The sequence below is a fragment of the Netta rufina genome, assembly GCF_964035555.1.
Source record: "Netta rufina genome assembly, chromosome: Z".
NCBI classification, from domain to species: Eukaryota; Metazoa; Chordata; class Aves; order Anseriformes; family Anatidae; genus Netta; species Netta rufina.
This window is the reverse complement of record NC_140126.1, coordinates 49,879,808-49,907,405: the sequence shown is the minus strand read 5'-3', so window position 1 is coordinate 49,907,405 and position 27,598 is coordinate 49,879,808. Positions and strand designations below refer to the sequence as shown.

The window sequence follows — 27,598 nt, the reverse complement described above, 5'->3', positions numbered from 1 at the left end:
TGAGAGAGTGGAAGCACACAGCAGAGAGAGGAAAGCATGCGTGTGAGAGAAGGAAAGAAATGAGAGTGAGATAGAAAAACAGGAGATCACATCCATGAACATGAGAAACGTATGCAGGAAAGAGCAAGGAATGCTGTCTGACAGACAGAGGGGAAAGCTCATGTGAAATAAAAGCATGTACGAGAGAGGAAGCATGCTAGAAATGGGGGGCATGCAAGAAAAGGAAAGCACGAGTAGAAGAGAGAGAAGGAGGCAAAGTGTGTGAGAAGGAGAGGAAGCATGAGCGGGGGGGAAGAGCAAGCGAAGAAAGAGGAATGAAGAGAATGCACAGAGGTGGAAGAGTACAAGCAGGAGAGAGGTTGTGAGAGAATAACGTGTGAGAGGGAGCGTGCAAGAAAAGGGCAAGACAGAGTGGGAAAGGGCACGTTAGGGAGGGAAGAGGTGCAGTGGAGATAATGGTGAGCACATGAAGAAGACTGAAAAAGCAAGTGAGGCGGAAAGCATGCTAGAAAGGGAAGTCACGAGGAAAGCATGGGAGAGTGTGTGAGAGAGGGAAAAGGCGTGTGAAGGAGAGACAAGGGAAAGCACAGACCAGAGAGGGGAAGCACAAACGTGGGGAGTGTGCCAGGAAGAGCACAGAAGGAAGGGACATCAGCCCACAGTGTGCACAAGAGGCAGAGAGAGGAAGGGAGGTACAGAGGGAAAAGCACATGCACAGGAGAGAAGTAATTCATGCATGGAGAATGCAGGGAGAAGTACAGCATCACAGAAGGACTTCACAACAGAACATACGAGTCAGTGGGTAGCAAAGCACATGCAGCTGAGGTAAAGTGCAAGCAGAGTCAAGGAATGGTATGGGTTGGAAGGGACCTGAAAGACCACCTGGTTCCACCCCCTGCCATGGGCAGGGACCTCTCCTCCCAGACCAGGCTGCCCAAAGCCCCATCCAGCCTGGCCTTGAGCACCTCCAGGGATGGGGCATCCACAGCTTCTCTGGGCAGCCTGTGCCAGGGCCTCACCGTCCTCTGAGGGAAGAATTTCCTCCTTATGTCTAATCTAAATCCACCCCTTTTTAGTTTAAAACCATTACCCCTTGTCCAAGCACTACACTCCCTGAGAAGCACATGTAAGAGAGGGAAAGTGCATGCATGCAAGAGGAAAGGAAAATACAGATACAAGGGGAAGAAAGCACACCCATGAGAGGCAAGGCACAAGAAAAAGAAAGCACTGGAGAGATGGCACAAGACAGGGAAATGACATGAGATGGGCTGCACAAATGAGCAGGACAGTGGATAATAGGGAAAGTCCACGAGCCACGGCAAATGCGACAGTGAGGTTGCAGAAGTGAGAAGAAAAGGATTACGGAGGGCAAGACAGCCCAAAACCTGTCACTGCTCTTAAGAACTGAGGAAAAAGGCATTAAATGCACCTGCTTTTTCCTCATCCTTGCTTGCTAGGTAACCACCTGCATCAAGTGAGAGAGGGGAAACAGGCATGAGAGATAGTAAGGCATGCAGGAGTGGGAAAGACTGCAAAGGCAGGGGAAAGCAACAGAGAAAGAGAGAGAAGAGCAAGAGAAAGCTGTACAAGAGTGAAAGTGCACGACAAAGTGGGGAATGCGTGTGATTGAAAGTATGAGAGGAAGAATGCATGCAAGGAAGGAAAAACGTGTCAGGTCTGGAAAAGCAAGTGAGAGATGGGGAAAGCAAGAGAGCACCAGAGCAGGGTGGGATGAAGAGCATGAGGGAGGGAAGTGGAAGAGAGAAAGCAGCACAAGAGAAAGGCAGTGCACATGGTTTTGAGAAGCAGAACATGTGAGGGAGAGGCAAAAGATGCAAGAGGGAAACAGCAGGCACACTGGGTCAGGGAGAGAGGGAAACACATCAGACTGTCTCTCTCGTGCTTCAAGAAGAAATCCCTAAGAGAGTCAAACCCACAAGAGACAAAAAGAAAGCAGGAGAGCGGGGCAGTGCGTGTGTGAGAAGCTAAGTGTATGTGAGAGGAGGGGGAAAGAGGGACAGAATCAGGCAGGGAAGTGCAAGGGCTGGGGAAATCAGGTGTGAGAGCCAGGCCGGCTGTGTGAGGGGGGTGAGAAGAGTGCCCGTGAGAGAAGGGATGCTGGGGTGGGGGATGCATGGAGAGAGGGGAAGTGTGCTTTGGGAGGCAGACCGTGTGAGAGGCAAAATGTGCTGCAGGGAAACACGTCTGCAAGGAGAAGGTCTGCAAGAGAGAAGCAGAGCAAGGGAGACAGAGGTGGCAAGAGAAAGTGCAAGAGGGAATCACAAGAGGGAAGAAACACAGAAGAGAGCAAAAGTGCACAAGTACTTTTTTGTACAAAGGAAATGATGAGAAATAGGCAGAACACTTCACCTGGTGGGAAGTAGCTCAACGAGTTACATTGCATGAGAGAACAACAGTGCATGAGACCGAGGGGAAGGAAAAAAATGTGCCGGAGGCAAAGCACGTGATAGAGACCAGGAAAACACCTGTGAGAGAGAGGGAAAGCAAGAGGAAGAAATTACATCCAAGTGGGAAGGGAAATGAGGGTAGGGGTGCGGTGGGGATGGAGCAGAGAGAGAAGGGCAGAGGAGAGGATCAGGGGGGCAGCAGAGAAGAGGGGCTGGAAAAGCACCAGTAGGATGCCAAAGTGTTGGGTGGGAAGCAAAAGCAGAAGACCGTGCAAGAGAGGGAGAGAGCAAGCAGCACCAGTAAAAAGCAACAAAGGGGAAAGCACAATGTTGTAAGCGAAAGAAGAAACGTGAGAGAGAGCAAGTGTGTAAGTGAGGTGAGAGAGGACAAGCGTGAGAGAGGTAGGATGGAAAGGTGTGTGAGAAGGCGAGGAAGCAGGGAGGGGTGTGTGAGGCAGGGAGGGAGCACGGGGAGGGGAGAGAGGGAAGGAGGGGGGGAGGATGAGGTGGAGAGGGGGAAGGAAAGAGAGAAAAGCAGGGACAGAAAGTAGTAGAGGAGTCCCAAATAACAGAGGGAGAGCACAAGCAAGGGACTGAAAGCATGACCAAGGGGAAAAGGGCATGCAAGAATGTGTTAGAGCTGGCAGAGCATGCAAGGGATGTGGGAGGTGAAGGCAGGAGTGAAGGAGGAAGCGTGCAAAGCAAGGGAGGATGAAAAAGGAGCACACAAAAGGGAAAAGAGCCTGTGAGAAGTGAAGTGTGTGAGAAAGGCTGGGGTGCACAACTGAGAAACGGACTGAGATGAAGGGAGACAGGGGCAGCAAAGGAGAGACAACAGAGAAAGCCAGTGGGCAGAGCAGGGAAAAGAGAGAGGAAAAGGTGGGAAGCTTGGGACAGAGGGGGAATGGTTTTAGAGAGCACAGGAGTAACTGAGAAGGGGGTGACAAGCCCTGGGAGGATGCACGGCAAGACAGAGAGGGGCAGTGAGCTGGACAGGGAAGGGCAGTGAGTGAGAAACTGGAAGTCTGAATGAGACAAAGTGCAAATATGAGAGAAAAGCCATGTCAGAGGGAAATGCATGCTATGGGGGAAATTATGTTAGACAGGAGAGCAAGAGAGAATACGAGTGAAGTGTGAAAAAAAAAAAAGCCAGCACGGCAGCAGCAAAGCATGTGGGACAAAGCAGCACAGTGCACAGGAGAGGAAAAGTGCACGGCAGGGAAAGAGGCCAAGCATGGGTGGGACAGGCGATGTGCACGCGTGCCTGAGAGCATCCGTGAAGCCGAGAGGCAGAGCAAGTGACAGAGAGGAGACACATGAAGGAGAGCAAGGCGTAAGGGAGGGAAGCAGGCAAGGTCCATGCGGGAAAAATGCACCGCATGCAAGGGGGGAGGTGGTGTCGGAGTGGGAAAGTGCAAGGGGGAAAACTGGATCCTGAGAGAGCAGCAAGCACGAGTGTCACACACCAGAGAGACAGGGGAATGGGGGAAGCCCACACAGAAGAAAGATGGGGACAACCCACAGGAGAGATGGGGAAAGCATGCAGTGACAGGGAGCATTTGGGAGGGTGGGAAAGCAAGAGAGAGGAGGAATAGCTGTGGGGGGAGGCATAGGTACAGAAGGCAGAGAGCAAGGCAGGGGGAAAGCAAAGGAGAAAAGGGAAAGATGAGCAAAAGCATGAACAAAGGGGAAAGCATGCCTGAGAGGGAAAACCAGGGGAGGTAAGAAAGCAACAGAAGGGGGAAGGCAAGGGAGGGGTAGGGGTGAGAAGGAACTCAAGGGCACAAGAGGAACACAAGCGCACAATGCCATGAACACAGTGAATTTGAGAGGAAAGCAAGGGCACACAAGGAAAGTGAGCATGATAGTGCGTGAGAAGACAGCAGGGCAGTGAGGGGGAAACGAGCAACAGTAGGGTAGGAAGGGATAAAGAGGGACAGCAAAGAGAGGTGGAGGGAAAGCACAAGCCAGTGACAAAGTGCGAGCAACAGGGAAAGTGCAAGTGAGGGGAATATTGTGTCAGAGAGCACAGGAAAACCATACAAAGGAGAAAGAGAGGAAAAAGCAAAAGCACATGAAATGCAAAATGCACAGGGGGTAAGATAAGCACAAAAGAGAGAGAGGAAACATGACAGAGAGGAAAAGCACATGTGGGAGGGAATGCATTGCAGGGAGAGAGGGATTCCTCGAGGAGGGAAGAGAGAGAGAAAGCTCACAGCAGGGGAAAGGAGCCAAGAGAGGGAAGCCTCGAGAGACACCAGGAAAGTTCAGGAGATCCAGGGGATGCTGAGAGGGAGGGGAACAGCGAATGAGAGAAACAGAAAGCATGAGAATGAGAGGAGGGAGCACGGGAGAGCAAATGCACAAGAGAAAAGGCACATGTGACAGGCAGAGAGACAAAGCACATGCCAGTGAGAGAAATGGCACACCAGAGGGGCATAAAACAGGCCTGGGAGAGAAGGAAAGACAGAACAGAGGGGGCAGGAAGACAGAAACAGCACGAGAAAGAGGGGCAGGGATGCCAAGGAAGGTAGAGGGAAGAATGCAAGTGAGAGGGAGTCCTCTAACAGATCCAGGTGTGGATTAGTGCAGGTGCGTATTAAATTTAATGAACTGCTTTGCATAAGAAGCATTTTTAAACCTGTCTACACAGGATGTCAGAAAAGCATTGTCTCATGATGGAGAGGCTCCAAGCATGAACAAATGTCAAATACTGCACCTTCTTGTACAGCAACGTGACTCTGCACACACCTGCACCCCAGGTGGAGTTGGAAGCAGCGAGCCAGCTGAGCTATGTGCTTTCAAACACACTTCTGTAGGTCAGATGGACACCCTGAGATCAAAAGCAGGAAGGCAGTCTAGCTCTAAAACCTCCAAATTAGAGCAGAAACAAAAAACATCATCGCAGAACCCTTTCCTTTCAGTCCAGGATGACCCACCAAAAAAAAGGTGGTAGGCCATGTAGAAATTAGCAAGCAGGTCTGATATGCTTACTTAAAGTAGCCTCTGCCTGAAGCCAGCAGCTCTGTCGATGAGCATAATCTCACAGTAACAACAATACACGGCATTGGTAAGGCTATTTAAAAGCTGTGTGATCACCTCTGCAATGCACCTGTGCAGCACGCAGTACACTGGAGCGTGAGGTCTCAGTTAAGGTCAGCAGTCATTATCAGGAAACAGACCTCATGCCAATTCATTAATATGCCGATTCTACCAAATATTAAATCACTCTTCTATTTTTTTTTTAAAGTTCCAAATCTGTTAGATGCTTCCTTCTATCTGCATAAAGCAAAAATAACTCAGCCCACCCCAAATCTGTGTGCTTTAAATTCTGTGCTCACTACTTCCTTTAACATTTACATAGAAAGTGTTTCAGCTCCTAAAACACAGCTGCATAGCTGGTCCGTAGAGGAAGAGGATGACATTTATTTTGCAAATGGCTTTGAAGCAACTGTCATTTGTTTGCAACAGAGGCAACTGACGAAGAGGTCTCCATCACAGAACATTAATGATGTGTACGACAGATCTCCAGCTCGTCACTGCAATGACAGCACGTCAGGAGATACCAAAGTGAGTAGAATATTCTTCCACCCTGTGGCAATAAAGCCACACTCCCAGTTTTAAATCACTTCCAGATTTCCATACACATGAAGGAACCAGTAGGTCCCTTCTTCTACATTTTTTATTTCAGTCAGAGTGCTGGGTTGCTGGCAAACACAGTATAGAGCAGGTATTACCATTCTAGAGAACATAGCTGCTGTATATGCTTAGCTGTAAATATTTCTTCATCTTTAATTAACCTAAGGGACAGAGAATGAAGTGAAACCAGAGGAATTAAAATCTACATATGTAAATACTGAAAGGTTCAGAAAAAAAGATCTGCAGTGTTCTTTTGTCTTTATCAGGGACTGCAATTTCTACCCAGGACTCAAAACAGAAAATAAATTGAAACACTCACTGCATGTCCAGCTTACATTAGAAAGCGAAATTATCGATGTAATAACATGAATTATGAATGGAGGAATCCATAAATGAAATGCATTAGGTTGAAGATGGCAAAAGCTGGTGTTAAATGCTCAAACTCCTGTAACAAGCATGCTTTCCTTCTTCTTTTTATATCAGTATTAAAAGAGAATTCACAGCAAAAATGTAGATTTGCCGTGCAAGCATTCTACATTAACGAAGTCCCAGCAGAACATTAAAGGTTTTGCAACCAATACCCTCCCATTGGGCGTAACTTATGTCTTCAATACCTGAAAGCTATTTGCTAATAGGAAAGCATTATTAAAACTTTTGATAACTAGGAAAGAGAAGTCAGCAGACATGCAGCTTTTTTTCTAATGCTAGGAGACATCCAGCATTCATCCTGGAACCTGACTCATTACACCAATTAAAACAGATTTCAATGTGCAAGGAAGCTGAAAACTACCATGCTGCCTACCTAAAGAGTGGTAATTACACAACACTGTGACTGTCACCCACGAGACAATTTTTTGGGATAGGAACTTAAAAATTGAATCCATCTGGAGTGTACTGTACAGTGAGGTCATGTAACACAGGTCTGGTTATCCAGTAACACGGCCCTTTTTTCGGATCACAAGGATCCCCAAATGTGAAGTTCTAATTCAGATCAGAGCGATGCAGTGAGCACTCTAAAAACCATCCTTTACATGACTCATACGCTCTCTGGAATTTATGCCAGTCACACACAGAATACTTGGTTAAGTTTAGGCATCTGTTTAATCATTGTTCCCTGTCTCAAAAGTATTTTCAAGAGTTATTGCAGTTTCCATGGAGACTAAAGCAGAAGAGTTCTTACTATTTCTGTCTGTGAAAATCCCATCACATTCCAGCTGCCAAGTTTCTTATGAGAGCATGAAGGACTAAAAGTGGCAGTAATATCCATGTTACTGTCTATCACATGCCATTAGTTATTTTAGAAATATATTTACCTTTGCATATGAGGAGAAGATTTTATAGTTCCATGTGCCTGGTTAGATGGATGCAAATGGTTTAACCACTTACAATCCCAATTCCAGAGCAAATACATTATTTCAAGCAGTCCTTATTTTCTATTCTTTTTTAGCATAGTGGTCTGAAAATACATAGACTACAGGTATCTAATGCACTTTTCCTTCACAAGGAGGCTTTTAACGCTGTCTCCTGTAACACCCTCACAGGCAAACTGATATAGTAGGGTTGAGATAAGGGGACAGAGAGGTGAACTGAAAACTGGCTCAGCTGCCCAGCTCACGGGCTTCTCATCAGCACCACAAAGCCCACCAATGCTCTTGAGCATTTTCGTTAATGACCCACGTGACAGGGCAGAGAGCACCCTCAGCAAGTCTGCACACAATGCAAAATGGGAAGAGCTGCTGGTGCACCACAAGATGGGTGGGAGACTATTGAGTGTCCATCCTTGGAGATAATTAACACCTGACTGGACATGTCCCTGAGGAGCCTGCTCTGGTTGACCCTCCTTTGGACAGCAGACTTGACACCAATGATCTCCAGAGATACCTTCCAGGCTCAAGTATTCCATGATTTCATGAATGCAAAGTACAGAGAGAGCAAAGGTTATGCTTACATATTTGCCCCTTGGAACTGAGGGCCCCAGTGGAGTTCTGCTTCTAAGAACTGCAGCATGAAGTTCTGGTAAGCCAAGTCAGCTGATGCAGCTATAAATTACATGGGGCTCTGCTAAGTGGCTGCAATAAATGATGACATCTAACACGGAGGTCAGACTTCTCTGCTCAAGTCACCTTCCTCAGACACAAGCAGTTCTGAAACAGGCTGCAGGATGCTAGAAACTGCATTAAGAATGGCATTGCTGTGCTCTTCTGAACACATCCGTTCAGCTGTAAGTGTATTAGGATGGGTCAGCAATCCTGATGGCATTCTGTGGCAATCTAATGGGACCTACTCAGCATACTCAACAAAACCATGGCAGCTGGGTTCTTTTAGACCTTCCTGCCTAGTGGAAGCAGGTAAAGGATCTTCATCTTTCATTCAGAACCACACAAGAAAGGAGAGGGTTTGAATTGCACTGACCAAGGCATATTTGCATACAAAAAACTGGGAAGCTTTTATAAAGAACAATCTAAAGCATCCAGCACTTAAAAAAAAAATAAAAAAACTTTGTCTTCCATACGTTTAAGAAATCACATGGAACAGCTGACCTGTGTCTTCCACAGTTTGACCAAGGAATAATAACAAAGAAATGTGGCAACCATTTGGCCAGCAACAAAACACAGAAGTAAAATAAAATGTGCATAGACCACAGTTCTGAGCACTGTAACATACCAATTTAAATTATCTCCAGGGGCTAGAGAGATTCCAGTCCAGGGTTATTCACGGCTTAGTAGAGGAAACAGCCTTACCAGTTGACACAAATGAACCTTAAAACTTCTACAGGCACAAGTTGTTTGATGGGATCTACTTACATAAGTGATGTGGGCATTACAGGTCACAGCTGCCCACCTGAGAGCAGTTTAAAACAGCACTGTACCTGGCAACACTACTAGTTGAGCTTTTAATCTGCAAAAATTCAATCAAGAAAACATCAGAACAACCAACACTATCATAGACATACATTATTTGAAACAATACTAAACATCTGTAGATCTTCAAAGGTTTTGTTTCAGAGAGTTTTTCATTATTTTGTTAGATGATCTTAAAAAAAAACATGCTATATGGTATCATTTTCTGATCATTGTATGTTAGTGCTGATCACAGGCTGCTGTCTAGGGTTTAAACAACATTAAAACTTCGTCTTTTTAAATACATTATACAACTTCTGTTTTTTTCCTTTCCCTCTCCACACAATGGCACTGAGGCTGTTTACATCTCTGTGCTCAGAATCCTCTAAGTACAACTGAAAATTTCCAGTTCCAAAGCACCTACAATGTAATTAAGATCAGAAAGTAGTACTAAAAAACAAACAAACAAACAAACAAAAAAACAAACAGGAACATGGATATGACCAGTGGAACTGTCTAGCGCTAATTTAAACACAGCATGGTAGATGTAAACAGAGATATAAAGGAATTGTGAAAAATGGTAGATTAATAGAATGTAAGTGATAGCCAGGGTCATGGGTCACATATTTACTAGAAGACATGAGGCAGGGAGTTTTATACGTACACGGTAACTCTTTTTAAAGAGAGTAGAAAGAGTGGAAGTCAAGAGCTTGAAGAGCTTAGATACTGGGAAGATGAAGCACAGCAGTAAATAAAGCTAAACAGAGGAGTTTTAGAAGCAGAGTTAAAGTTGAGTTTGTGTCAAGACATCAAGTAGTAGGGAAAACTCAGGAAAGGTGTTACCGTGGTTATACAAATACAGACATCAGTAATTACTGTATTATACATCTTCTCCTCCCAAAGCAAAAAAATATCAGAATGAACAAAAAAAAGATGTATTAAACATAAAGACCAGTATTTAGACAGTATCAACCTACATAAGACCAAGTATGATTTCAGGGTAACCAGCCTTAAACTAAGAGGAAACGTTCTACAGTAAATCTCAATCTACTAAGTAGTACATTACTGGTGCAGTACAATCACTCAGCACTAGGCTACATAATTTCACTAAAACAAAGCACAGAGTCAGGTATCCTTAAAAACCAGCATGGTAGATAGGCAGGTCAGCGAATAAGGTGCTATCTCTGTCTGTTAAAGGTGCTTGTTAATACACAGCAATGGACACAATGACTGTGCAGGAGTTCAGCCTGTTAGAACTGCTCCTTCCCAGCACAAAAACCTCCACTACTCTATGCAGCTAGGTGAGTTGGGGATACCCTCTCCTTATGCCTTTGACAAACATACACGTGCCAACACAAGTTCGCTGTGTACATATAGCCCAAGACAAGCAAGCAAAAGGAGAAGAGAGAAGCCAGGTAACACAAAGCACAGACAGGATGAGACTGGATGACACTCTGTAGATAAAGGAAGTCAGATGTGTTCACAGAGGATGACTATTCATAAGGCAAAGAGTTGTAATAAACTAAATAATGTCTAAAATCCCAATCCCACACACCAGTCCTGCTGCAATGTTGTTTCCCATTAAAAAAAAAAAAAAAAAAAAAGTAAATTTAAATTCCAAAGATAATAAAGAAAAGACATGTAGTTGACTAAGAAAAGCTCTGGGAGGCTCTGGGATGGTAAGAATTTTGTCACTGTCAAATGTTATTTCAGTGAAAATATATGTCAAGTTTCTGTGTTTGTGGATCAATAGGATACTGAATTTACAGCTCCTTCCTACTAGTATATTGCATCTCTCAGTTTAAGTACTCTGCACAACGGCTTAAATGCAGTAGCAAAGAGTCTAATCATATTTTACATGAACTTTAAGTTACATAAACATTTTCCAACTACCTCTTCTTGAAATTCCACATTCATTAATTTATTTTACATTCCTTAATTCCTCTGCTACATAAGATATACAAATGCACAAACATTTTAGCTAAAAATAACAGCAATAACCATGAACATACAATAAAATTAGCTTATTTTATTTATCTGAGGTTGAATGCCACTTCGCCAAGCAAGGACAGCTTGTCAAAGAACAGCACATTGGTTAAGTTTGAATTCTATGTCATTATTCTGAAAAGGCCTTCTCAGGCCTCCTACTTAATAGATTCCAAGAAGATTGTTTTTAGGTAGGACACCCTGTTAAAACAAAATATAATAAGATTTTAGATAATTTAGCACAGCAAAATGAGATCTCATTAAGAAACAAAATTAGTAAAATGCAGACATATCTTCCCAATACAAAATTTCTGCAGGTAAAATGAAACTGGAAGAGTGAGGTGATACAAACTCATACCAGAAACGTATGTATTTTCTTAATGGAAAACTAACTTTTAAGGAAAATAATGATGTAAATAAAACTGTTTGTACATTATACAGATGGCATTTTTATCTGCAATACGTAAGGGAGCATTACTTTAGTTTTAAACTTGATTACCTGCTAACTTCAGAACTCAGGTAGCACAGCAGATGAATGGCCCAAAGCAAAGGTCCTGCATACGTTGCAAATGCTGTAAGGAAGATTGCTGGTATCTCCACATAGCTTTCTAGTCCCACAAACCCTGCTGAAACATCCACAGTAGCAATGCCATTCGAGTTTCCCTGAAAACAGGAATAAAAACCAAAAGATTCAAATGCGTCCAAAGAAACATTTATAATACATCAGAATATAATTAATTATTGTACCAGTTAAAGGCTTACTCTTTGAGCCACTTTACAGTACAGACATATTCTTTACATTCTTTACACTGGAATTTCAATACAGCGGCTAACCAAACAGGAGCTTCTGTTTAGGATTTACAGTCTGCTTAGGACATGAACAGCATCTTTTGCTTGTCTTATTTTGTCAGCAAATACATATGCCAGTTTAATAAATTACATCATTAAAACAGGCAACTACACCTGCTGATTTCAGTCTAGTGATGAAAAAATACATTTTTCACCACACAAGGTTCAAAACCAAGACTTTAAGGCTGTGGTTGAAATTATACCGAGAAATAAATATTTCTTGCCATTAGAGACACTGGGGCTCCAATTTAGAGCTGTAGTGGAACATGTACCAGCCCCCTCCCTGCCCACGACACAAGCTACTGCATGTAACTGGATTAAGACTTGCAAATTCAGAGAGGTTCCTGCTTCCCAAGTCTCTGCACCACAACAGATTGCACTGAAATGGACAAAAAGCCTAGAGAGCTTGAATCATCAATAAAAGGCATTTCAAGAAAAACTAGAAAGCAAAGTATCAAGAGTTAAGACTTGAATGCTTTATCTAGCTTTCTTTTGCAGTGACTAAGACCACTAAATAACAAGGAATAACATAACACTGAAGGAAATGTCTTCCTCTGAAGATGCCCCGTTATTTAGCTTTACTCAAATACATTAAGCAGCAAACATGCCCTGTGAATTACGGCAGAATATTTCTTAGTGTAGCAGGCCACGGTTAGGTTTCCTCAGACTCAGCAGGTCAGTTTCCACATCACTGGCATTCCAGCAGCCATCAAATTCTCTTTTCCTCTCTGCAGGATCCAAAAACAACCCAAATATAAGGGCTGTCAACACTGACGGCCCCAGACGCAGTCCTAGTGGAGTAAATACTGAACACATGGTAAGAGCAAAAAGGTCAGATGCAGCACTTTGAAAGTTGTGCAGGGTGCTGCAGCTCAGCAAGCAAAGCATGATAGAGCCAGGTAGGGAGAGAACCTGTTCTTTTTTCCCCCCAGTCAGGGCAGATAGCAACAGGTCTTTTCCCCCTCACTACTTATTTTCGCTCCCCTGTATGATGTGTGTAGAGGGAAAGCAGACAATCATGCTCATCTCACGAAGAGCTGGAAGGTGTCTTCACACTATTTGCTCCATCTGCATGAACACTGTGAGAAATAGGCCACAGTATATGGATCAAACAACAATGAAGTCGGAACGGACTTCTGGGAGGTCATCTGCTAAAGCAGGGTCACCAAGCAGGTTGCCACGTCCAGGCAGCTCTTGAAGATCTCCAAGGAGGCTCCACCACCTCCCTGGGCAACCCGTGCCAGTGCTCAGCACCCACACAGCACAGCATGCTGCCTGGTGCTCAGAGGGAGCCTCCTGTGCTCCAGTGTGAGCCCACTGCCTCTTGTCCTGGCACTGGACACCACTGAAAAGAGGCTGGCTATATCTTCTTTGCGCTGTCCCTTCGAGTATTTATATAGACTGATGAGATCCCCTCTAAGCCAAGGCTGAACAGTCTCAGCTCTCAGCCCTTCCTCATGTGAGAGATGCTCCAGTCCCTCAGGTATCTGAGCGGCCCTGTGTTGGACTCTCTCCAGCGTGCCCAAGCCTCTCTTGTACTGGGGAGCCCAGAACTAGACACAGCAGTCCACCTGTGGTCTCACAAGTGCTGAGGAGATGGAAAGGATCACCTTCCTTGATTAGGCAATACTTTTGCCTAATGCAGCCCCGGACACCATTAGCTTTCTTTGTATAAAGGCTGGCTTATGTTCAACTTGGTGTCCACCAAGACCCCCAGGTCCTTTTCTGCAAAGCTGCCTTCCAGCTGCCTGACCCCAGCACATACTGCTGCTGGGCTTTGCACTTCACCTATTAAACTTCAGGAGTTCAGGAAGCTCATGCATACAACTCCTACCACACTGCATGTTAAGTGTTCAACCACTCCGTTCTCACCAGGAGCCCCCTGAGCCTCGTGGATGGCTCCTCAGGTACTGCTGGCAGAGCCCCGATGAAGCATTTGTTCTCCACGGCAGGTATCTTTCACCAAGACAAGTTCATATGTTCCACACAATGTATAAATAGCTGACAATTCAGAGTATCTCTCTTAGTTTAAAGTACCACCAAAATATTTCTAACAGCGCCATAGCTTGTTGCTGTAATGGCAGGAAGGGGCAGGATGCAATTCAATTTCACATAAAGGTATTCCATAGTAATCCATCACGACCTGAATCAAGGAAGCACAAAGGTAAAAACACTGGGTAGAGACGCTAACAGAGAAGGAGGCCTCCATGGACATGAATGAAAACAATCACAAACCCTCCTCAAAGTCTCGATGGTTTTTCTGGAAAATTTTCAGATACCGCATCGCTCATCACATACGAGCTATAAGCTACAGCACCTCCACGACTCTCACTGAACTGAGAAGAGGTGAAATTCAGAAGTGTTGCACAGAGATGAAACACAGAAGTGACATGCTTCTGGCTGCAGTACCGATTTGACACAGCACACTGTTACTGTACTTCCACTGAGCCCTTCCCATGGCTTTCTAGTAAATATTAACAAACATGGAATGAGAGGAATTCAATTACTTGAACCAAATAATTTGAGGTGGAAAAAATAAGTAATTGGAGCAGGTTGCCCAGAAAGGATCTGCAACCTCCATTCTTGGATGTTTCAGGACCTGATCAGACAAAGCCCTGGCCAACCTAGTCTGACCTCACAGCTGACTGTGCTCTGCGAATGGGATTCAACCACAGACCTCCTGAGGGCCTCTCCAGTGTAAGATAGCCTATAATGCTTGGAAAACCACGCAAGACAAGATATAAGCCACTTTAAAATGTCTCCCAGTCCATCTTTCTACCAAAAGGCAAGACCAAATAGATAAAAAAGATTCTGAAAAGATGCAAGTCTATGCTGTTCTCCTTCTGTGATAAAAAGTAACTGGATTATAACCAGTCTCAATATATAAGTATACACAAGTCTCAAAGGTTTTAAAGACTGCATTTCCTTTCCCTTCTACTGAAGATACACTGTTCTAAGGATGGAAATAAAACAAAAAACACAAGACCAATAATGAAATATATTTAATTTTTCTTCATTTATGAGCTCTTATCCAAGGCAACTAAAATATCTTAAGAAATATTTACAGCAACATATATTTTTTGGAAGCTGCTACAGTTAGAGGCAACCGAGATTTATTTCTATTGTCACTGCATGCTGAAGAACAAGGAGCAATGATGAAGATACAGGATGTTTCCAGGAAGTACGTGACAAGTTAAAAGATGTGAACAAGTCAGGGCTTAAAAGTAAACAATCAGTCATTCAAGCTTGTTGACAAAATCATCAAGCTTGCAATAATATCCAATATAAGTAAGCAGGGGCCATACATTTTGTATGCTTGTCAGAACTGGAGCATTATTAACTTTGCTTCTCTTCATGAACTTGCACAATACAATAAATAGGGCAATGATCCTAACTTTTAAACAAGGCAGCTTTACCCAAGTTCACATAAATAACTTGATGAAATAAGTAAATGATCATGAGAACATAAGATAATTCAGGCTGGAAGGGAACTCAAAAGTCATCTAGTACTACCTCCTGCTGAGAAGAAGTTCAGATATAAAAGAAAAGACCCGGTTGCTCTGGACTTTATCCAGGATCTGGACACCTCCAAGAACGAAGACTGCAAAATTTACCTAAGTATTTTTTTCCCATGCTTACTACTCACAATCTTAGTAATGGTCCAGGAAAAAAAGTGTGTCATGTAAGTGAGTCCCATATAAGTTGCAAGTTTAATAAATTAGCCTTTTATGTTCACGTTGTCAGAGACATGGAAGGGCCAGCTGCTCAGCAAAGGAACATAAGCTGGGAAAACAAGCCAGGTGAGCACAGTGAATTCACCAGGAAAGAGTCAGGGCGGCAAGCAGTAAGTCTGGGTCAGGACTGGATCTGGAAATAGTGAACAGGGTCAGATGCAGTCCATTGATCAGCCAGCAAATCCATAGCGACACGACAGGTACAAGAGCAGGCCAGGAAGCTCAAACAAGAGGTTCATGTTCAGGTCAGGACTGAGCTGGAACACAGACATATCCGCTTACACAGCTGTGACATAGCACTGATGAGAGTCAACAGTAAAGCATTATTAAAAGCAGCTCCGAAAGGAAAGAAGGGACAGGCCCTTGCTTCCAGCTTTTCTCACAACAGTTGCCCTCACTGTAGGAGATGACTTTGTACTTCACTCCTAGACAGGAGATGCGCTCAGGGTCCTGACACAGTTAAGGTGCAGAATGAAAAAAATAAGTATAAGCTCAAAGCGTATGTTTTCAAATACGTTTTTTCCTATTGCTATTCAGGATCAAAATATTAGCTTTCACATTCAGAAATGTCATCTTTTTCACCCCCTTTCTTGAAGTATACTGACTGATTAATGAAAAAAATCTATTCCTCTGAACCCTGATTATACTGTACACTTAGGATTTTCATTGCAATTGCTCCATGAAGTCTTTAAAGACCCTATAATATTTTTCAAAAGAATTCTGCCTCATTCATTAAATATGCTATCTTGAACAAAGCTATTTTTACTCACTATCCTATTCAAAAGGCCATCACTTACATTCCATACTTGGTGAGACAGAGTTCCTGCTTTTCTCATTACATATCATCTTGTCTACCAAGATTTAATAAAGACTCAGAAACATGGACAAGAAATCTCATTCTCCTTATACTTACACCAGAACATGTGCAAAAAGTAGTTCTCCAAATTTCTCTCCTATTTCCAGATGGAAGGGTTTTATATTTAGTTTATATTTCCCTTTTCCTGCCTCATTTAGCTAGCACAGTTTAAATTTAGTATCCAATCTGATCAACACCAACAGCAACTTTCAGTGTTTTTCAATTCCTGTATTTCAACCATAAATGTACTAACATTTTCACATGCTACATTAGATCTTTATGTCTGCCTGGAAATTAAAAACCTAGCACCACACTGAACCCAGACAGTTTAATAGTGGTAGTTCTTGTAATCATGACATTTGGGGAAAGAAAGTGAGAGAAGACACTTAAATCTCTGCCAGCAGTGGACATCATACCTGCATAATACAGTTCTGCTTCCCTCCCATCTCTTCCCCAGCATTCAAGCATAGATATTGATCAGTACAGAGGTGGCAAATAAGTGATTAGCTTGTACCAAGGCAGGCTGATCACAGATCAATACTGAAGCTGAGAACTTGAGAGACTTCTCCTGCAGGAACAGCCTGTTGTACTTCCTTAATGCTTATTTTCGAAAATTATTCTATGTCTGAAAAACTGTTCTCTGTCTGAAATTCAACCTTTCCCTAAGTCAGTCAAAATCTAAGACCTTAGTGTTGATGGTATAGCCAAGACAGGCAGTTGCTAAAACAGGAACACCTTCAGTTTGCTTAGCACGAACAGAATATCTTCACTGGAAGGGATCTAACTGAAAGTTGTCACCAAACATAGTTCTTTTTTTTTTTTTTCCCTAAAAAGAAAAAGATTAAGTGTTTACAGAAAAAAAAAATAAAATCTGTTACTAAAACAGAGAGCTACATCAGGAAAAGAATAGGCACTTTCAGAGTTACTCCTTTCATCATTCAGGTAAGAAAGAGCTGAGAAGTGTACGTAACAACCCATCATCCACAGCTTCTCTTGAGGTCTCTCATCAAGGTACTCTTTAGATATACCTCAACAACTAAAGATGAGCTGCGAGTAAACAGGGGAACCTGCATGGAGTGAAGGGAGGGTCTCTGTAATGCATACCTGAAAGGATGACTATAACTTTAAGTGTTGTGGGATAGATGTTGCTGAGAGGCATGTTAGATCCTTTTCAGATTAGGTGTACAAAATTGCATAGAAGTCCATGCGTGTTCACCTGTTGTTCATCTGGTTGGGCCCTGATTCTGCAGTTTAGTGATAGCCAATTAATTAAGTGCTGTTAACAGATGACTGACAGCTAATTATTTGTCACTAATATAACAACAAAAAACTTAAATCCTGATTTTAAGCTAAACCGAGCAATTTTTCCTTGCAACAGGTAGCTTCTGCTCTGGACTCTGAACTCAAAGGAAAGGGAAGGAGAAATTTAAAGATATCTAAGAAAAAATAGTCAATGAAGAAGTGGGTTTTCTCAGTTGTCAGGTTTTTAATTTTTCCTGGTAGTGCAGATCAGAATACTACGTAACAATCAAACTTCCCCTAGCCAAACGGTTGGAAGAAGTTTCTTCCATCCCTAGTGCTACAGCCCAAGACAAGAAAGCTGAAAGCAGAACAAAGTGGGAGCTACTTACCAACTGAAGAAAAACTTTTGACTACATTTTGAGGGATGTTTGTAGCCTCTGTAATTTTATGAGCTACCATCACTTCTGTTCTGCTTTTCTATGGTAATAGTTTGCACATCAAATAACTGCCTTTAACTGTGAAGGTGCAAAAAAAAAAAAAAAAAAGAAAAAAAAACTTTTAGCCTTGTATGATTCAGTTTGTTCCTTCCCATAGCTGCAGAATGGTTTCTTCACCAGAGAATAAATGAACCAAGCTAACATCTGAAGAGGATTATTTTGGTCAAACACTTCATCTCCATCGTATAAAGGTAATCTAATGTAAATGCAAGTACAGCATTTTTTTAAAGATAACTGAAAACTTGCTCTGTAAGAGTGAGGGAAAAGAATTCCACCTACCTTGAATTTTAAAACACTTTTTTCCTTAGCAGAACTGATCTCTCTGTTTTCAAACTATCTATAGGATTATAAAGGCCATAATCAAAACTGTTCTTTCTAAAAAGATCTGTTCTATTCCAATTCACTTGTCATTTCATTACGTCTTGGACATACTGAAAAGGTAAGTACACACTTTGGTTTTCTGAGTAGACCACAAAAAAGTCTGCAAGGCACTGCTGGCAAGGTCTTCTGACATGGATATATTTTTAAAGGGAATAGGAATTATATGGAGAATATATTTTTAAAGAGAATAGGAATTAATAAAAAAAATGCTAAGCAGTTGCTAAGCTCAGAAGAATCTCTTCAGAGCTAGAGTTTACAAGTGATTGGACATGAGGTAGCTCCTTATCTGTATTTGCTCTTTTCATATATTGAATTTAGTAATAAACCAGGCTGGGAAAGAAAACAGGGTTGGGGGTGAGGGCGGAAAGCTTTGCTCTGTCTCTACGAGAAGCTTTGAGAATTAACTATCACCTTTCGTTCTCCAGATCCTGAGTGACAAGGGATACACAAGAACAGTCAAGCAACAGGGATCACAACAAAGCAATAGAGAACTACACCCTTCTGAGCTCTGGATGCTGTGATTCAGCAGCATCACATGTGCACAGAGGCTCCTTCATCAAAGCTAATTTTTAAAATATCCTTAAGTTTGTTGAAATCTGTATCACACCAGATGTTATTACTCCCAAAGAAAAAACATTCAGTAAAAATGTCAAAGTTGCCAAAAGGGTAGTAGGCTGTGGGGGGAAGCCTTGCAAGTTCAAGATATCCAACAATACAACATGCAGCTAATTAACATGGAAGTCACTTCTTCCCATCTTCCAAAAACTAGTAAGTTCTCTAACTGCAAGGGTCACAGAAAGTGAAAAGAAAAGAAAAGAAAAACAGACATTAGGGTAAGAAGAAAAATCTTAAAAGATATTTACATCTTCTCAATGACACCAGTATAAAAGCACTAAAAAAAAAAAAAAAAAGCCATGTAACACCCCATAACACACTCACAAGCAAACTGAAACTGATGCAGTAGCGTTAAGTAGACAGAGAGGTGAACTGAAAACTGGCTCAGCTGTCCAACTCACAGGTTTCTCGTCAGCACCACAAAGCCCACCTGGAGGCCACTCACTAGATACTGAACCCAGAGCTTCACAGCAGGGACAATGCTCTTGAGCATTTTCGTTAATGACCTGCACGACAGGGCAGAGAGCACCCTCAGCAAGTCTGCACACAATGCAAAATGGGAAGAGCTGCTGGTGCACCACAAGATGGGTGTGCTGCCATTCAGGGGGCCTCAACACACTGCAGACATGGCCTGACAACAAACCCATGAAGTTCAGCAAAGGCAAATGCCAAACCCTGCACCTCAGAAGAAATAAACCCAGCCACCAGGGTGGGCTGGGGGCTCACCACTGGGCAACCAGCTTGTCAGACAAGGACATACACAGGTTATCCTGATGGACACCACATTGCCTACCAGCCAGCCATTTGTGCTTCTGGCACGGAAAACCAACAGCACCTGGGGCTGCGCTGAGGAGAGCATCACTAGCTGGTTGAAGATGATGCTCCATTCCCTCTTCAGCAGTGATGAGATCACGCTCGGGGTCCTGAGTCTAGTTCTGGGCTCCACAGTGCAAGAAAGTGCATGGATGTACTGGAGCAAGGACCACAGACACGATGTTGTGAACAAAGCATCTGTCACACAAACATTATCTGAAAGAGCTGGGTCTGTTTACTTTTGCAAAGAGAAAGCTAAGCAAGGATTGTAACAGCGTCTATAAATACCTGATGAGGGGGAGTAAAGAAGATGTAGCCAGACTTTTCTCAGTACAGCCTGCTGAAAGGATGAAAGGCGATGGGCACAAACTGAAATGTAAGTTGTTCCATTTAAGTATCAGAAAAAGCTTTTTTACCGGTTAAGGCGCTCATACACTGGGAGACAGCGCCCAGAGAGGTTGTAGAGCCTCCAACCTTGCAAGGATTTAAAATCAGACTGGACACTGCCCTGCACAACCTAATCTGGATAGATTAAATCACTAGAGGTGCCTTCCAGCCTCAACTATTCCGTGACTTGGTGGTTCTGTGAAATTCTCAGCCAACTCCACCAAAAATAGATGCTCTGTGAAAACATTCAGATCATTCTTTATTAGTCTCTTTTCTGCAAGTAAGATTTTCTTGTCAGCCTACCCGCTATTACATTTCTGGGAGCCAGTTTTGCTCACTGCCTTAGTGTGCAGAGGGTTCTGCCTTCAGCCTTCTTCCAACCCCACTAAGGGCAGCTCTCGAAAGGCAGTAATCAGAGTTGGCTGTCTGAACTGTAACATGCAAGACATACAAAAGCTATTCAACCAAAAAACGTTACCTCCTCAGAGGAGGGGGCATAGGGAAAACTGGGGAGGAAAGGGTGAATCATGGTGATTATATGCCCATCGGCAATTCTCTGTCCTGAGATGCACTCTCAGCAAAGTGAGGCCAATCCTCAAAGAGTACTAACAGGATCAGAAACCATTTAACGTACCCTCAGCTTGACCGCAGTTTAACATCCATGCCTCAAAATTAAAGCCAGTACAGGCTGTACCTTGACATTTTGCAGAAAATCAGAAAGCCTCTCCTCATAATCCAGACCCTAACAACCTGATTCCCAACAAATGATTTTCTGAGGTAGGTTGCTACGCTAAGTTTCCAACACTATTAGAAGTGGAAAGAACCTCTCCAGCTTTGATGAAAAGAAAAGATTTTATTGAATTGCAACCTTATATGCAATGTGACGAACAACGTTACTGAAATTAGTAAGACTCCTCAGGAAAGACTGTACCATTCCTTAAAATATGAACGTCAGTTAGTTTAGATTCTCATAAAGATGCATTATTTTGTCATAGAGCTTCACTTCAGTCTTGAACTGTATATAGACCTGTTGTTACATCACCAGAAGGTTTGGAAGCCTCATGGATCAAGTACAAAAATGCAAGTGCCTGTTACTGGTATTAAACAACTCAGCTGATATTTTTCCATTTACTATCACCGTAGAGGTGGTTAGGTAGTCCACAAACAGACCAAACTCCCGTAGTATAGGTCTCTGATACTCTTGACAGTTGTGGAAGTCTGCATTGAGGCTATCAAGTTATCAAGGTATGCATCTTTCCCTGATTCTGAGATAGAAATGTTAATAATATTCTTAGAAACAAAACACTTCTGAGAACTCAGTGAACTCTCCCATTACAAGATTTAGTTGACACTTCACTTACCATGAAAAATATTTCATGCAAAAACTGTTCCCCCTCCCACCCCCATAGTAGGGAGAATATTCAGCTTACCTGAAAATAGAAGAAAGCTTGGCCAAACCAGTAGTGCATGATAGTAATCTGTGCCGCATCACATTTCAAAGGCCTCCAGATATATTTTGTCATCATTGTCTGAATCAGCAGACAAAACACCAACACTGGCAAATTGTGAGGTCTAAACAGAAGGGCTGCTAGTAGAACCAATCCACTGTACACTTCCCATAATCCTGTACTCTTCACGCTGGAGTCTGCAGAAATAACCTGCGACTTTAGTAAATCTTTAGTGCCAGTGAAGACTATGCCAAGAACAAAGACATAAACAAAACGAGCTTCAGTAATCCCCCTAAAGAGGAAATAAAATAAAATATATACATGTATATGTGAATAAGCAAATAAAATAGAAAGACAAGCTACTACTATCTATTTCACAGGTCAAAAAAAAGTCTTTTTCAAAAGAGGTGCAAAGCCTCTCTTCAGTCCTGCCAAACAGGCCAAATTCTAAGTTTTAGTACTGGACATTTTTATGAGAGGGCTTTCTCAATTATGAAAACTCTAAAACTAGTTCACATTTAAATAACAACACCTCCAGAGCAACTTTAAGCAAAACAGATTGTGCTAAAAAACTAAACAAACCTAAAATATAAAAATAAATGTCAGTTAATGCAATCAAAATAAATTCGCATTATTACTATTCAAGGTCTAGATCCATAAATACATTCATGTAATTATTCCATTTATATAACATAATGAACTTCCCCCAAAATACTCTTTAGGCTAATATGGAATGTTTATGTCAAGAAACAAATTGATTGAAAAATGATTATTCTTTTAAGCTGTTCGGTGATTTTTCATAACTCATTAGCATAAAGAGGTATTTAGTTTTAGCCAATCAAAACAGACTAAAAAACAACCAGGGATAGCATTTGAAGACCCTTACTTCAGTCTGCATATCACAGAATCACAGAATCACAGAATTTCTAGGTTGGAAGAGACCTCAAGATCATCGAGTCCAACCTCTGACCTAACACTAACAGTCCCCACTAAACCATATCCCTAAGCTCTACATCTAAACGTCTTTCCCAGATACTTTCTCACCTTACACAGTTGCACACGTATAATACAAACCAGCACATTTTTTCCCTGAAGTCACATATATTTTTCAAATCCCAAAACAAAATGAATGCTCTGGAGTGTCATTAGTATCTACTGCTGTTCATTGCAACTATAAATTGATCTGCCTCTCCATTTCCTGTGAAAGTCAGCTTTTGGAGAAAGCACAGCATCTCACCCAAAAAGCTGACAAAGACAAGGGCCAGTAGGCTTTAAAATTATATTCTAAAAGAATATATTATTTTTCCCGCTATTCTAAAAGAGCAAAGCCCAAGGCACAAAGAAAAGTAAGTGAATATATAGCCATAGAATTTTTAACGTATATACATCTTAATCTTGGAAGAGACAAAAAAATACACATTATCCACACATCTTATCCACAATTTATAATACATTATCTCCTCAGGGAATTTTAGTCCCTTTATACATGAATGGTGAATGAAAATGTTCTCCTACAAAGGTAATACAATTCACTCAGAAGTGATGATTCTTGAGTCTCTTAGACTTAAAAAAATATACATGGTGAATTAGACCATAGCACTAAAAACAGTAAGGGTATAGTTACACTTGGTGTAACTGGTATAACTGTCTGGCCACAGAAATCATTGCTAGGTAAAATTTCTAAAACTAATTTTCTCCTTTTAAGTTTATATAACCTTTCAACCTTTAGAAGGTCAACTTCCTTCTTTAACAATTACCAGTAAGAGAACTTAAATTCAATTTTTCTTTTCCATATTGGTGAAAGAAAACCAAAAAGCAAGAGGGAAAATAATAGTATTCTGTTCCCTGAAGTAGGAAGACTTTTAAATTCTTTTGTAAAGCACAGAGACTTGTTTCTTCACGCAAACAGTAAAGACCACAGAGTTCCTGTGTTTCTGGCTCATGCGGAAATTACGTGCCCTATTTGAACATCTCTAGTAATTCTGATGTAATTATTACCAAGTATTCAAATACATTCATGCAATGTTGGAGAGAGACTATCAGGAAATACAGCGATAGGACAAGGGGTAACAGTTGCAGATTCAGATTAAACATAAGGAAGAAATTATTTATTGTGAGGGCGGTGAGGCCCTGGCACAGGCTGCCCAGAGAAGCTGTGGATGCCCCATCCCTGGAGGTGTTCAAGGCCAGGCTGGATGGGGCTTTGGGCAGCCTGGGCTGGTGGGAGGTGTCCCTGCCCAGGGCATGGGGGGTCGAATTAGATGGCCCGTAAGGTCCCTTCCAACCCAAACTATTCTATGGTTCTGTGAACTTGGAAGTAAAATTTTAGGAAACTGCTTTGGATACTCATCATTATTAAAACAGTTAAGTGATAACTGAGATTAATGGGTTCACAGAAATTCAAACTAAAAAAGAACAGTTTCTTGGCAAAAGCACTTACTTTGTTTGTGTCAGCACGGTATATCCTCATCTTGTTAACAGCACAAACTATCATTACATAAAAGAGCTCAGAAAAACTGAAGGCCAAATTACTTCCTTGCATTTTTTAATTTAGAGGTTATTTTAGTGAGAGCCACAGAGGAAGGGACACTCTTCAATTTTGTCTTCTCATCCACCTCCCAACAGCTGTCACATTCAGAGATAACACTTGTTTTCAGCAAAGGGGAGAGGGAGAATTTCAGAGCAGATTCTCTGTCTTAAATAAATAAGCATTGCTCATGTGGTAGCTACGTACAGCCTTTTTTTGTCTTAGACTTTGCACCTGGATCTAGCTCCACTTTACATCATGAAAATGCTAAAGATACCTCCAGCCACATATAAAGGACAGTCCTGGTTTCATTCATGATGGCATTTTAAGTAGACTTTACCTTTTATCACCTCGGCCATCTAATCATGGTGAGCTAGAACCACTATACTGACAGATCAACTGACATCTGAAATCTGCTAACTTATCTACCCTCCTTTTTGGCATGCTGTACTGAGATCCTTGTTGAAGACACTGTGTTTGAAGAGCTAGTCATTTTGGACAAACCCTGCCTGCTCTATTAAGCCTTTTACTTTAGGTTTAAGAAGCCCCTATGTTAGCATGAGTTGCTGCTGTAAGGGACTGGGATCCCTGTGCTGTGTGCTGCTGGGTGTTAGAAGTGACAACACTCCAGCCTGTCAGGAGGTGACACAGGTTTTGTTATTTTATGCAAGATAAATGGCACCATGGAATGGGAGGAGATGGGACCTGCATGGCGTACCATGTGAAAATTCTGCTGCTCCATGAAAAAAGTGTTCCCAACACCTGAAGAGACCTCAGGCTTGCTATCTACATTCCACTTTTTAGTCTGACTAATTAAAACAGCTACTTAATTAAACCATTTGATGTTGGATCTTTCTTGTTGAAGAACAGGAAAAGCCCAACACTGCAATTCTTACGCCAGGCGCAGAACACATGCCATCCGCAGAGGCAAAAACCTGATTTTGCTAGCCCTGTCAGCTTTTATTCAACAGTTTATGCTGTGAGTCTAAAGGGTATAACTCACTGGGTAGGGCACATCAAGTATTAATAAAAACACACAAGAAGGATTTTTCAGGCTGCTTAAAAGTGCACAAAATGCACCAGTTAGTATACAAAAATGCAAAAATGTGAAGTGTCTTTAGTAATGCCAAGGTTGCACAGTGAGTGCCACAACACTTGGCCAATTTTTCAAATACAATCATGTGGCACTTAGCCTCTTGGAATATCCAGTTCTACTTCTTGAGCCATACGTGACAAGTGTCTGGAGTCTCACTCACATAAGCACAAAGATATTTCAATTAAAAAAAAGGTATGTTAATTGCTCCCAGATAAACAGCCACTTAATTTCAAGCTGAGCTTTAAGTATAAGACCACTATACTTGACAATAAAGCTTGTTTCATAATGCTTTGTTTCAAGAATTTTGAGAGTAACTTTCAAATAACTATATAATCATAGATATATAAACGTCTGACATAATTTAAGCAGATAATCATATTCACCATTTATTAAGGTGAAATAATAAAAAAGCCCTTTATCTTTCTTCCTGTAATTAAAATCAATACACTGACTACAGAATGAATAAGTTTTCAATAAAGGCTTTTGTCTTAAATACTCCACTTATTTCTCTAATTGCATTTCATTTGAAGCTCAATTGCTATACTTAATGTTCTGTCCCACACTGTAGGTTTTTTTTTTTTCTTTTATTGCAAGGATATTATTATTATTCCCCAAAGACTTTACTAAAACACAAACAAAACCAGAGGTTGCACCCAGAAATCAGACGTGCTTCCAGAAACATTTTCAAACACAGAGCCAAATCTTGCAGACTAAGAAGAGATTACCATTACTTTTGCATCCAGCAGAAACAACACACAGTGCTAACACTGGGATAGAACTAGAATTATCTTCAATATTTGGAAAGATGGGACATACGTAAATACATCTGGATGTATACACATGTAAATATAGTTTATAAAAGTATCTTGTCAGGAAATCTGATCTTCTGTATGTCCTAAGATCTTTTCCTGCAAGTCTTTTTCGTATCTTGTGAAACTCTGGTCCCCAGTTAAGAAGCTCCAAAAGAAACCACCTATCAACTTCAAAACGACTGAGAGAAACTTTAATTCCATCCATAATAGAACTGTTCTATGACTTCTATTATTCCTTCTCCTCCTCATTGAATGTTCTACCTAATTCTGGAAGTTTCCCACAGCTTTGACATATCAGAAAATTTGAAGCATGCAGAACCAGGTACAATGCAATGAGAGGAAGTATCATGAGAAAACTAAAGCCTCTTAGCTATGTTCCAAAAGTAGTCACTGCTAAAAATGCTAATAGATTCCTCACAGCTACAGCTACTTCTGTAAGAAATCTACCATCCACATAAAAATCCTCAGTATACATTGTGCAGCACAGCCTGGGTCTTATGAAGGATTTTGTTACATCTTGAAAAGCCGTACATTACACAACACTCAACTAACTCCAAAAGGAAGATACAGAAAACTAACTCTCCCAATTACTGTATAAGTATTTTTCAAAGCTACGAAATAGCTAAATGAGTTTTGCATACTCTCTGCTAAATGTGGCAAATCCACCTAAAACAAGAGGAGATGGTGTTTTTGGAGTTTCTTTATAGTAAAAATACCAACAATGACTACTGGATTTTCTTCAGATTAGTCCTTATCTGACAGATTTCTAATCTGAAAGTTGCATGACACTTCATGAGACTCAAAATTATGCACAATCCATAAAAACTGACTGCCTACCATCTACAAAATAGAGTTTTATTCATAAGAATCTGATCCCAGCCTAGACATAACATCCTTTTTCACCCTATTCCCTGATATTGAAAGTGTTAACACCTTTCTAGAAATAAATTTACATATCTGTTGATTAACTTACTTTGAAATATCTTTGCTGTCATGTTGCCATGGAAATACAACGTTTCCAATGGCTGCCCGGTAACTGTAGACTCCCAGGAGCCCAAGTGCCATAGCAATTTTTGAAACCAGGGAGCATCTTCTTTGAACCAGAAAGAAGATCATAACTAGGGAAACTGCAGCCAAGAAGGAGAGTTCAGACTTATGTTCAGAACTAGAAAGAAAAACAGACAAACAAAAAAACTTTAAACTACTGCAATTACTGATAAACATATTTGACAAAGCCTTAGCTAAAGCACTGTATTTCCAAATTAATCATTGCACTGACACCTATTATAAACTTTCCAAGAGATACGGTAAAATATTTTAGTAGTTTCAAAAAATTTTTGTTATTGAGGTTCTATTAATGTGTTCTACCATATGATAGCTATTCTCTTAATTATATAAAAACTGAGCTGCATAAAGGACAAAGGTCTAAGGCTTTTAAACTAGGATTTTGTTACTTACACATTTTGAA

At 41.6% G+C, this 27,598-nt stretch overlaps 1 protein-coding gene across 3 annotated transcripts in view; it reads right to left on the bottom strand.

The window, feature by feature from the left end:
• PIGG (phosphatidylinositol glycan anchor biosynthesis class G (EMM blood group)) overlaps nucleotides 1–27,598 on the bottom strand; it is a 75,361-nt gene that overhangs the window by 14,188 nt on the left and 33,575 nt on the right. For 2 of the 3 annotated variants that reach the window (XM_084305783.1, XM_084305784.1), the window contains exons 10-12: nucleotides 27,104–27,295; nucleotides 21,678–21,987; nucleotides 11,373–11,536 (exon numbers count right to left, since the gene is read on the bottom strand). In XM_084305783.1, the coding sequence (XP_084161909.1) occupies nucleotides 11,373–11,536; nucleotides 21,678–21,987; nucleotides 27,104–27,295 (666 nt within the window). Of the gene's footprint in view, nucleotides 1–11,372; nucleotides 11,537–21,677; nucleotides 21,988–27,103; nucleotides 27,296–27,598 lie in introns of those variants that run through there. The other variant, XM_084305785.1, reaches the window with a different exon arrangement.